Below are 12,588 nucleotides of genomic sequence, written 5' to 3'. Positions count from 1 at the left end.
GCGAGCAGCTTCCAAGCAATTGGAACATATCGATGCTCAAACACTATTATTACTAAGGTATAACCTTCTCCCTTTTCGCTTTATGTATCATACTAATTTCTTATAGGCATTCGATGGGAGACGGCGAAGCACCCTTTGACTCGAAGACCTTGGGTTTTAAGGCATGCATTGCACTCTTTTTCCTGCTGATCGGGTTTTATCCCAAATGGTTTTACCAGCGAGGTTTTTAATGAGGTAACATCCATATGCTACCTAAGAAGAACTCATCAAGTATTCAAGGCTTCTCTTCGATCAACCTCAAATACTGGGGGGCACCACCCTGGGAGGTTACCTCTTCAAAGAAATTGAACTATGCCTAGGAGGACCTCGATAGGAGAATGTTGTATCGGGCCAAACGATCAAAGAACTGTGTCTATGTAGAATAATCAAACCTCCAAAGGCAAAAAACATGTATGCATATATCAAGTAATTGAGGAAGCCTCTTTCCTTATCAATACACATTGTGCCTCGAAGAAGTTCACTACTTTCTCATAAGATGGCTTCAGGGCCAAAAAACTCTCAAATACTCGGGGACTGTCATTGACAGTCAGCTCATTAAGCCATCAAAAACTCGATAGTCAGCTCATCGAGCCGTCGAAAACTCGAACTCGTAAGACCTCGATCAGGCAACTTCGAGCTTGTAAGCCATCAGTGAGGCAACGTCGAATCTGTAAGACCTCAACGAGGCATGCCCAAACTTATAAGACCTCAATTAGGCAGTACCGAGCTTATAAGACCTCAATGAGGCACACTCAAATTTATAAGACCTTAAAAAGATATAACCCCAATATGAAGGCCAAGCCTATATATTTGAACTTCTAAGACCCCTAAAAAGGCATACCCTCAATATAGATGCCAAGGTCACTGCACTCGGGGACTAAAAGGCTAAGGCCAAATTAATGCAGTTCGGAGACGTCCAACTGCCTCCATAAAACTAAAGGACTTAACAAATACTTCGAAAATAACTGGTTAATCAGGCTACCCTCGGCATAAGCAAATGAGCTTCGATAATATCAACTTCGAATAATAAAAAGGCTTCGAAAACAATCAGCCTTCGATAAAAAGGTTTCAAAAACTCAGCCTTCGAGCGAACCTCCCGAGGTACTCAGCTATCATCACATACCGACTCATAATCGAGGTTCTCATTTAAGCCGTCGAGGAGTCGGACGAACATAAAACATGCCAAGGCATAATCAAAACTTCAAAAGTCTTTAGCCAAAATGAGGGAAAACTATAGCCATATTAGAGGTCACATCGACTCAATCTAAAAAGAGTCTAAGGGCCAATGTGTTAGAGCCTAAGGGCCAGCCTGAAGAGCCTAAGGGCCAATGCATAAGAGACTAAGGGCCAACGCGTAAGAGCCTCAGGGCCAGCCTAAAAAAGCCTCATGGCTATCTTTATTTCAAGTTTGAATGAACGCTCACTCGACTATTCAGTCCAAGGGCTACCCGAGTTCGAGCAAGTTCTCACTCGGGGACTATATATAAAGCCTTAGGGCTATCTTTATTTCAAGTTCAAACAAATTTTCCCTCAATTAAGGGCTACCCGAGTTCGAGAAAACTCTCACTCGGGGACTACTTGTAAAAGCCTAAGGGCTATCTTTATTTTTAGATGATCGAGCAAACACTCCCGGTTGCTAAGTCCAAAGGCTACCTGAGTTCGAGAAAATTCTCACTCGAGGACTATCAACAAGGCCTAAAAAGGATAGTTTTATTTCAAAAATTGAGACCCAGCTCTCACTCAACTCGGATTCAGAAGTCCTGGTGAACTAAGTTTGCATCAAATCAATCCAAGCTTAGTCCGAAGAATAACAAAGGACTTTAAAAAGGATCATATCAATCAATTAAAAACCTAAGGGTTTATTACATTCCAGGTCCAGTATTCGGACTAATCGTTAGAGTCATACACTTGGAGTTCAATGCAAATCGAAGGCGAAATGAAGAAATTCTGATATTAATAAAAGATGTTTACGAAGTCCATAAGGGTCCCACTACATAGAAACAAGGAAAAGCCTAATCTACCGCCGGGGTCACTTGACCAGACGGAGCTCCCTCAGGAGTTGTGCCTTCAATGGCTTGGCCCTTGACTCCTAGAACATCAACGTCCTCCTCCCTCTCGGGGACTTCATCTTTATATTCATCATCCTCCGAGCAACCGGCCGAACCACTAGCTGAACCATCATTGGAAGAAAGCAGAGCCATCGATTCTTCCTCTAGGGCCCTCACCCTCTCGATTTCAACAGACAAATCGATGCCCCCTGTTTATATATCCTCGAGATCCTGTCTCTGAGATCTTAATCGGGCATGCTTCAGGGATCGGGTCATTTCAAGCTCAGCCTCTTCAGATGCCTTCTTGACTCGGGCATTTGAAGAACCAACAACATCTCGGTACGAGGATATGAGCGCATCAGCTTCGGACTTGGCTACAGATAGCGCGGTGACCGATTCAGCATGGAGATCCTTATACTTGTTACTATCCGCCCAAGCATCCTGAAGATGATGCTCAACCAAGGTCAACTTCCCCTGGAGGTTATCTCTCTTAGAGGCTATCTCGTCCACACGCTGCTTGAGCCCGAGAATCTCAATATCCCTGGCTCTGAGCCCCTCCCTCATCAGGACGTCTTTCTTTTCAAGCTGCAAAAATCAACCAAAGGTGGTAAATGCTAAAGTCAAAGAAGCATGAAAATAAAAACATACGAAGAGTGTATTACCTGCTCGGCAAGATTGGTACGCTCTCGAGACATCGTCTCTAAACGAGCTCGAAGGCCATGCAGTTCTTCCTCCTTTTTAGTAAAGAGATCTCTAAGCTCATCAGCCTCTGATGAGAGCCTCTTACACTCTCCCTAACAGTGGGTAAACTCAGCTTGGGACTTAACAAAGGCCTGATTATAAAGCAATATAGCCTGAAAGCATGAAAAAACAAAATCAGAAAGATGAAGATCGGAGCTTAGAGCATCGTCGATAGAAGATTACCTGTTTGCGGAGCCCCTCGGCTTCCTAAAAAATGAGCGAGGTGTTAATCTTGGGGTTTTCTTCGACCCTAGTGAAGAGTCCTTCAAACACGTCATTTTTCCCGAGGGACACCCCCTCATCAGAAATCTCTCTATTATGGGCATCCCGTGTCTCCCTTAGAAGGAATATCAGGCCCGGCGGAGAATCACCCACATCAATAACTCCGGCTGGATATATCGGGGCCTTCTCTTGCCTCCGAGGAGCATCAGAACTAGGCTCCCCTGACTCATCTACCGAATGCCCCTCGGCTCGGGAAATGTTTTAACCGTCAACCGGCATAGGTACATCATCTGACTCACCCTTAAGGACCTCCTAGCCCCGAGGTGTAACAACATCAGCAACTTTTGGTTTATTCGTCGACGGTTCAACAGCCATCGGCTTAGCAAGGTCCGAAGCAGTAACGTTTCCTCTTTCCTCAGGCGCTAGCGGGGAGTCATCTTTCTCTTCGCCCCCAGCTCGAGGGCTCTCTGCTACTTCTGAAGTTAGGGTCGCTGAATCGACCTTGGGCTTTTGAGTTTTAGCCTTCTTCGGTTTCTGGGACTTAGTGGGTGATTTTCTCTTTCTCTTCTTCTCCTTGGTGAGTTTTGGGTTACCTGCCTCCCTGGAAGGGGACTCCCTCATCAAAGAGGCCTCTCTCAGGACTGCACAAACACAAAAGGAAGGTACAAAAAATGAGAATACAGTCAAGGGATATCTCCTGCAAAGAGCTCAAGTACGGCAGAAGAAAAACCTCACCATGATTTTTAGCTTCCCATCGGGTCTTGGCCAGATCATGCCACACGCGCTTAGCATACGGGCAAGTCGAATCGAGCTGGCGAACCCAGTCCAAGAGATCCTTAACCGTATTAGGGTACCACACAACAGCTACATCATCAAAGGGAGTCAGTTCAAGGGGAAGATGGTCCAAAGGAAAGAGAAAATATTTAATTAGCAAACTCGCTTACGATTCATATTCCATTCCTTGGGGAATGGCATCCTTTCAACATGAATTAGATTCGAGGTCCTAAATCGAACAAAGCGGCTCATCCCCCTTCTTTCCTTGACTTCATTGGTGTAAGAAAAGAGAACCTTCGAGGCCAGATATTGAAGCTTAATCAAACCGCCTCGATAAAGTTGGAGGTTGTACATCCTAATCAGATAGTCAAGGATAAAAGTAATCCCCTCAACCATGTTTGCAAAATGCCTAATCATATAAACAATGCGACAGAATGATGGATGGATTTGGATGAGTGTCACCCGATATTATTTGCAGAAATCAAGGATTACGGGGTCTATCGATGGCGAGGATAGTTCTACCGGACCTAGGGTAAACGGATATGTGTATACATTAAGGAAACCAGGCTTGTGTGTCGTTACATCTTCCTTCGAGAAGGAATCTCCACTTGCATCGCCTCTCCCCAGCGGCAATCGGCTTTCACCTTCCCAATATCGGTTATCAGGCTAATGTATCGGGACATGGGTTCACACCACCCTGGTTTCAAAGAAGGCTTGTCAACCGTGAAATCGGAGGATGTTTCGCAGGTTCTGGGGATGCACTACTCAAGGCGAGGAGGTACTATAGCCTTTCCCTTAGACGAGCGTGAAGATGAAGAAGCTTTATCACCTTGGGGAATGGTTCTAGAGGTCTTCGCCATTTTTACTGAAAGATTTCAGAGAAAAAGATAAAACTAGATGAGAGACGAAAACAAGAAAGAAGTAAGAAGATCTGTTGAAAGTTTGGAGATGTGATAAAGATTAAGGAGTGAAGTATTGGAGTATTTATAGGGGCAATAGTGCGCATTGGGGGAAGCCAAACGACGACCAACCGTCTTAACCAATTCGAGGCTTTTCAAGAACTGTGCGAACGTGTCTTTTGAACATCCCTTTTTGTCATATCAACTGCTCACATGACATAACTGACGTAATGATGGAGGCATTGAAGAGTTGAAGAATTCAAGTCGTTCCTTCTTATTTGATTTCAAGGAACGCGGGCACTGTCTGTATATAATCAAAATCATGGAAGGCCAATTTTAAGGCTTCTGTGGCGTCTCAGGCCCGACCTCGATGGGCTCGGAGCACAGTCTAAGGCTTGTCCCCGAAGCACTCGCCTCGAGGGGTTATATCGAAGACTCACCACGGCGTACCTCGAGGCAGCATGAAAATCGGTGACCGCCATAAAAAGGCTGGAAACTCCCGAGGGCACATGAGTAAAGCTGACAAAGTCTGCTAGAAATAGTACCAATCCGTGCTAGGCCATTACACAGTTGTACCAATAGTATTTCTCTGTCATGATTAGACATGTATTGTGTTGGGATTCATCCCTCCTATATAAAGGGGACCCAAACATTCTTGTAGGGGCGACTTTTTTTTTTACTTTACAACATACATAATATTGAATACAATAAAACATTCTCTGCTTTTCTTGCCTAAACATACTCAACAATTACTCTATGAATTTATTGCATTGTTCTTCATTTATTGCCTCTTAGTTATTGTGTTCATCCGTTGTTCCTCATTTATTGTTCATTTATTGCTCATCATCAACCTTAAAAGGTCGCCCTTGAAGTCCCATATTGCTGAGCTCGAGGCCCTCAGTCTTGTGACCACACTGGTTTGCTTATTATTTCTTGTTCATTTATACTTAGCGTTATTCACATAACAACCAGTATTAAGATAAATCACGTATTTTTAGAACCACACATCAAATATAATTGTTAATACCATTTTTCAAGGTAAACAATATTCTTCTCTGTGAGGAACCATATTTCAGCATCTCTACATCTCCACGAATAGTGCATTATGGGTTTTTAAGTTACAATATATTCTGGTGCTCTTAACTTTGATAGTAGACTTGAAGATGGCAAAGTTACATGGTTATAGGGAACTCACAAAGAGATGCTAGTGAATTGGCCAACCAAATGTAAAGTTCAACTAGGGACATTTTTTAAGGTTGCATTTGCGAGGAGTTTGATTACAACATCTGGAGTTGAGGTGGTTGAACTACATATTGTATTTTGTCAGACACCAATAGTTCTGCTAGTTTAAGGGATGGAGCTATGTATGGTTTGTATTTCACTTTTGACCAAGGTGGTATATTAATTGACCTAGAGAACCAAGCTGTTGGGTTGCATTTCAAAAATTGCAACATTTAAACTTTTTACACCAACACACATGTAGCTTCACTGGATATGTGACATCATTCTTCCCTATTTCCTCATGGAGTCCAGCGAATGCAGATCTATTGATATTCTTATTGTTCTTCTATTGGTGGAGAAACTTGCACTATACCTTCTACATAAGCAACTCGACAATTTTTATTGGTATATGCTTAACATTAATAAAGAGGAGCATTGTCTCCTTGCTGTGTAATTGAGTTACTTATTTGCTACAACACCTATTCAAGGTCCTCCACATCAGTTTTCAATTGATCCAGGCGGCTCCTTCATGATGTTCTGTTACTTGAGTGATTCTAGAGCAACTTTGATATTTCTACACTAAATGATTATACAATCGAGATGAAAAATATATTCATATCTCCGAGAGGTGGACTTTCCTATTGATATAACTATTAAGAAGTGGAGTAAAGCTTTTGGACGGAACACATATTATCCATTCACCTTGTATAAAGGTATAACCAGAAATGATCGATTTTTGCGTGCTAAGCTTGGAGAACGTTTTTTGAAATTTCCTTTTGATCCTAGTGGCTCTACATTTACCATCCTTGAGGACAAGGATGTTCCTCAACATGAGGATATTGATATAGAAATTAGAGACCAAGCTCAAAAGTAGCTTAAGTGAGTGAGAGCCATTCTGGCGGGAGAGTTTGTTAGACTTTATTTTCATTTTCAGTTCTCTTTTATTTCATTTTCAGCATACTTCACATGATATTAATTAGGAGTATAAAAACTACTACTACTCCATTGTAATTTCATTGAGAAATGATAAATCTGAATTTTCCCTTGTATCTACTCTCTTCTCTCTCCCAACCTCTCTTTTGTGTCTCTATCCCCTAAATATCCCTTCTCTTCTGATCTATTTTCCCTCGTCTTCTCTTCTCTAATTCGTCTCTGGTCCTCAATACCAATAATTTGGTATCAAAGACTAAAGCAACGGTTGTACCTATAATGGTAACCTCTAATCAAGAAGTCATTAACCAAAGCAGTTGTACCTATAATGGTCTAATCAAGAATTCATTAACCCCATATTTGGAAAGAAGAATAGAGCCTAAATCAAGAAAATAAAATTGAAGAGCTTTGATTCATTTACAAGAACACAAAGAAAAATAGACAAGAAGTGCCCATTTTCCTAGATCCCATGATGGTATCTTTTAAAAGCCAAATTATTTTTAAAATTATTGTAATATTCCTTACTTAAGAAAAATAAAAAATACAATTAAAAATAATATAAAAAGAGTGAGAGATTACTACTAGAAAGACCTAAAAAATGACTCCAACTTTTTTAACAAAAACTAAAAAAGAATGCTGACTTTTATTAGAAAGAAAGGATAGCTTAGGTAGTGCATTTAGTTTGATATTAGACTATCTTTATATCATATACCAAAGACAACACAAAATCCAAATGTAAAACTTGAGTGATTATGCAAACGAAGGTACCCAAGCCCCTTTACTAGGTTGAACACTTGAGCACCTTCCACACCAACCAATTCATCTTCTACGAGTGACTTCAATGACGTAACATTTTCTGATTTCTCATTCATCGTATCGACCGACCCAGACCTTGTACATATTCCTGCTGAATAGGGATAGGCGTTGTTTGTTCGGTTCGGTTGTGAATATTACGTGTTCGACATATCAATTATTAGTTTATAAATATACTAAACCGATAATCAAACCGATAAGATATAAATTATTGGGTATTCAGTTGGTCGGTTATAGATCCTTATCCATTAGGTTACGGTTTACCCAATAAGAATTAGTAATATCCAAAAAATATATAATTATAGATATTGTGATCATACTGTTAAGAGAAAGGAATTGAATTTTTGCCCTTAAAACATAGGGATTAAATTTCAACTTTGGAAAAGAAAATTTTCTTTGCATTTGAAAATCCCAATGAGTGATCTCAATTTTCAAAGTTATAAGTTAGTAGGAGTAAAGAATAAGACATTCAACAATCTAATCCTTCTAACTATTTCACTGCTAGCGGGCGTAATTCACAGAAAAATAATAAAATTCTAATCTTGAAAATACTAAAGAATCACTGAAACAAAAGAAACAACCAGAAAAACTAAAATTCTGAACAATTAATTCTTTAATGTTTAAAAACTAAAAATCATAATTGAAGAATTTAGATGAGAAATTCAGAAAAGTTTAAAACTTACTCTAAGGATTAAGGCCTGAAGATAAAGAGTTATTGCCGAGAGAATTGAGAGAATGAAGCCATAAGGTGGCTTTATATACTTAGTGGGCAAAATTATAATTTTGTTAAAGCTTATTGGGCTATCGATTAAGCCGTTAATAAAATTGGGCAAACTGAGACCTGAACCGATAACCCAACAGTCAAATAACATTAAACCATTATTGAACTATTTACCCAATAACCCGATATCGATAACCCAATAACATTTTATTAGTTCAGACTATCGATTATACCTGATATATGCCCAACCATACTGATGAAAGTGCAAAAAACCAAAAAAGATAAATGTGAAAAAACAAACAAACAAAAAAAAAGAAGAAAAGGGTCATAGGTAAAGGCAATCGGGCAATACAATGACATCTAGGTAGATACGCCAAACGCTCTCTTCTCTCTCATGCGAAAAACCCTAAACTTGACGCCTAAACCTAGCTTTCATTGCCTCGTCGGCCACTGGCCAGCCTCTAATGGAGGTTGGTCAGTCGTCTAAAACCCTAAACAATCTTCTCAAACACTATCAAACCCTGCTTTGGTCCCTAACTATGCAAAAATGTTACAGCCCCAAGCATTAAATGCTCTCATGCACATAGCCGCTTTAAACCTAAAATCTGTTGGATACCTACACGGAGAACCAATGGTGCGATTGAAAAAAACAGAAGTTAAGCAATTAATAATGCAACAAGGATTGAATTTCGCAGTTCTGGGCAAGTTTTCCTATGGAAAATCAGTAATACAGGAGTTAAGGAAGGCTATCCCCATCCAATATGAATTAAAAGGTCCATGCTCAGTAGGTTTGATTGAGGATACACATGTTTTGATCAAGCTAGCGTTAATGGAGGAATACATTCCCTTGTTGTCCCAGCTAGCCTTTTATTTAAAGTCTCAAGGTGATTTTTGGCAGATGATATGTACTAAATGGAGTCCATGGTGGAAACCTAGCGAGGAAACTTCCATCGCAATTGCTTGGATATCGTTTCTGGACCTTCCTCCTAATTTTTTTTGGTAAAGACTTTGTGTTTTCATTAGCTAATGCAGTTGGTAGGCCTCTTCATATGGATTTAGCCACTCAAAATGGCATAAGACCTAGTTATGCTAAGGTCAAAGTGGAGGTAAATTTGTTAGCTACACTGTCTCAAAGGATTAAGATCATTAAAGAGGAAGATGAAACTAGACCTAAGGAATCTAAATGGGTGAAGATCAAGTACGACTACATGCCTAAATACTATAAAACTTGTAAAAAGCCAAGGTCATAATGTGAGTGAATGATAGGTAATTCACCCAGAGCTTCACAAAAAATTTAATGAAGAAGGTGGTGCAAGGCAAGGAGAAGAATATAACTGTGCAAAGTGATGTTGGAGCTGCTGCAGCTTCTACGAAGGTCCTAACAAGTGGGAAAATACTGGGCAAGCCAGTGCCAAATGCTACAAGGAATGAGTGAATGCAAAGGAGAAAGAATAAATATCAAAGGGATAGTAGAGGTTATATAATTGAAGAGGTTGGGAATGGAGATATTGAGAACTCTCAAGCATTAAAGGAGAATAAAGGTGAGGAGTTAACTGAAAAATCCGATGATGTTGGGAAAGAAAAATCCAACGCTCTGGTGCAAACTAGTAATAAGTTTGCATTGTTAGAAAAAGGTGAGATTGAAATTCATAAACAAATAAAGAAGGAAGCGGTAGATAAGGTGTTAAAACAAGGAGAAGGTAGAAGCAAAGTTGACTCCTACTACTCCTACTAGGATTTGGCAGGAATGCAAAATCCGGCAAATCAAATTCCTAATCCTAGTGATGTTAGGATTGGGATTAAAGAGGCTAACAAAAAGGAATCCACAATTGAATGGGTCCATAGGAGATTTTGCATGAGTAAGGAGGAACTAAGGGAGATGAATGTGGCATTAAATCACTCTTGTCATGAAATTCCATCACAAACTTATGATGGTTCAAAGAAGAATGAAGCTAATATTGAGGCTAGTTCTGGTAGAATGTTGTGGAGTGATGAATCTTAGATTATGGAGGTTGAAAAGAAAATACAAATAATAGTACACAAGGAAGGAATAAAGAGGAATCATGCTTGAGAAAGTAGCAGTAACTGTAAACCTACTATCAACAATAAACCCTAGAATTTCTGAAACTAGGGTTGCTGAAAGGTCTAATCGATCATTAACTAAGATGATGATTGTAGGAGGCCAAGGAACAGATAAGGAAGTTGGTAATACAAGTGGATCAGCTGAAAAAGCCTCAGCTAAGAAGATACCCATTGGACAGTAAATCCTAGAGAAACTGTTCAAAATTTTAATCAGTCTAGAGGGGTTCAGGTGGAGATTTTGGGGCAGGGAAAGGTTGACAAGGTAGATGTAAATACCTTTAATAATACAATAATGGCAAATCAACAAACAGCTTAAGGAAAGACCACTGATTTCAATAGAACAGTAAAATTTGGGCATCTAGCTACAGGGATTTCTGGAAACCCTAAACTGGGAGATGTATATACACTGCAGTTCAAAGCAATTCAGGAGGCCATGCGTGTAAAGAAGTTGTCTGTTGGGGTCTTGAAGGAGGCTACAGATAGGGCTCGTGATCAAATTGAGTTTCCTGTCAATACAGGAATTTTTGAAATTGGGCATAACAACAAGGCAATTCAAATTGCTGCACCTGCAATAGATGATCCATGACTGTTAGCTGGAAAAATATTTAGTGTCACTAGTGGCATATTGTCAAAGGGAGTCCTCATTAACAACAGGGGCCAAAAGGAGCTTGGGATGATTGCCAAAAACCATGAACCAAAATTGTTAGCTCTTCAAGTGATAGGTGATGACAAGGAAGATCAAGAAGATTTGAGTGAAGATATTGAGGAAGATTCGGAAACTGCAAACCTCCAACAAGTAGCCAAAACTGGGTACATATCCTAAGAGTGTGGACATGAAGAAGTCAACTAGAAAGCCTGCAAGGAAACAAAAGAAAGACATCAAGGACAGTGTACCCCAAAGGGTGCAACCAAAGAAGACAATGGTCTCTACTTCCAAATAATCTTATGGATAATGCTCTAGTTTGGAATGTGAGGTCGATTAACACACAAAAAGCTTTCAACGGGTTGATTAACCTACATAGAAAGTACATCTTCTATTTGATAGATTTGATAGTGTGAGCACGTAATTTTTGCCCTATTAAAAATACTCCTATAAAATTAAAGAAATAGATTTTTCCCAATTATTTGCCATTTTATAGGATTTTTGTAGGATTTTATTAATTGTTTGCATTTTTGTGCACGTTTAATTTTTATAAAAATCATGAAAATGAACCAAAAATGTCAAAAACATCATGCATTGCATTGTAGACTTTATGTTCATATTTTAGAATTAATTAGTTAATTAATTGCTTTATCGAAATAAAAAATCACAAAATATTGCTCATTTTTATATTTTATCTTTTAATTTTAAATTAGTAATTTTTTCTTTTTAATTTAGGATCAACTAATTTTTGTAAGTATTATAATTAGATAATTCGCTTAATTTTTGCAAATTATTTTAATTTAGGATTTAATTTTAGGATTTTACTTAAGGAAAAAAATAAAAACAAAGAAAAAGGGAATAAGAAAAGAAATTGAAAAAAGGGATTAATTTAAAATTGAGCCAATTTTTATGCCCAAATCCGTCCAAAATCCAGCCCAATTCCTTTCAAATAACCGGTCCAATCCCTACCCTACAAAACGACCCCGTTTCATGCCCTTTCATCACAGCCGTTGGATTCATTTGATCCAACGACTCGGAATTGATTACCCCCCCTATAAAACTGTCTGAAAGACCCCCCCCTCCCAAACCCTAGAGATCAATCCCCATACCCTCCCCCATTCTCTAACCTAAACCTAGCCACTCTCAAACACTCCCAATTCCACACTGCCTAAACCTAGCCGCCGCCCGTCGGAAATCAGTTCACGGCGGCGGCCGGTCTCCAAACTACCCCAAAATTAAACCATGCAATCCTCATCCCCCCTTCTTTCCAAATCCACCATTAGTTTTCACTAAATTCTACCCAAATCCCACCAATTTCAAATCATGAAAACCGGAGCCCTAGTTGATTTTTTCTTCTGATCCTTCGAAGCTTCAAGACACGACTTGAGTCTAAAATTTACATTAACTAATCATTTTCAGCAAGAACGATTGCTTACTATATTTTTTGGACCCATT

The 12,588-nt window shown here is 39.4% G+C and overlaps 1 protein-coding gene across 1 annotated transcript; it reads right to left on the bottom strand.

Annotated features, from left to right (window-relative positions):
• Nucleotides 1-2,300: 2,300 nt before the first annotated feature.
• Nucleotides 2,301-7,746, bottom strand: LOC138877329 (uncharacterized). Its single transcript, XM_070156930.1, has 4 exons — nucleotides 7,587-7,746; nucleotides 3,384-3,691; nucleotides 2,750-2,881; nucleotides 2,301-2,672 (listed from the first exon to the last, which is right to left on the bottom strand). Exons 1-4 carry the CDS (start codon nucleotides 7,744-7,746, stop codon nucleotides 2,301-2,303), a joined length of 972 nt encoding a protein of 323 aa, XP_070013031.1.
• Between the last annotated feature and the right edge of the window lie 4,842 nt (nucleotides 7,747-12,588).

Source organism: Nicotiana sylvestris, chromosome 9 (genome assembly GCF_000393655.2).
Source record: "Nicotiana sylvestris chromosome 9, ASM39365v2, whole genome shotgun sequence".
NCBI classification, from domain to species: domain Eukaryota; kingdom Viridiplantae; phylum Streptophyta; class Magnoliopsida; order Solanales; family Solanaceae; genus Nicotiana; species Nicotiana sylvestris.
Note: the sequence above shows the minus strand (reverse complement) of the source record. Positions and strands in the feature narration are given on the sequence as shown.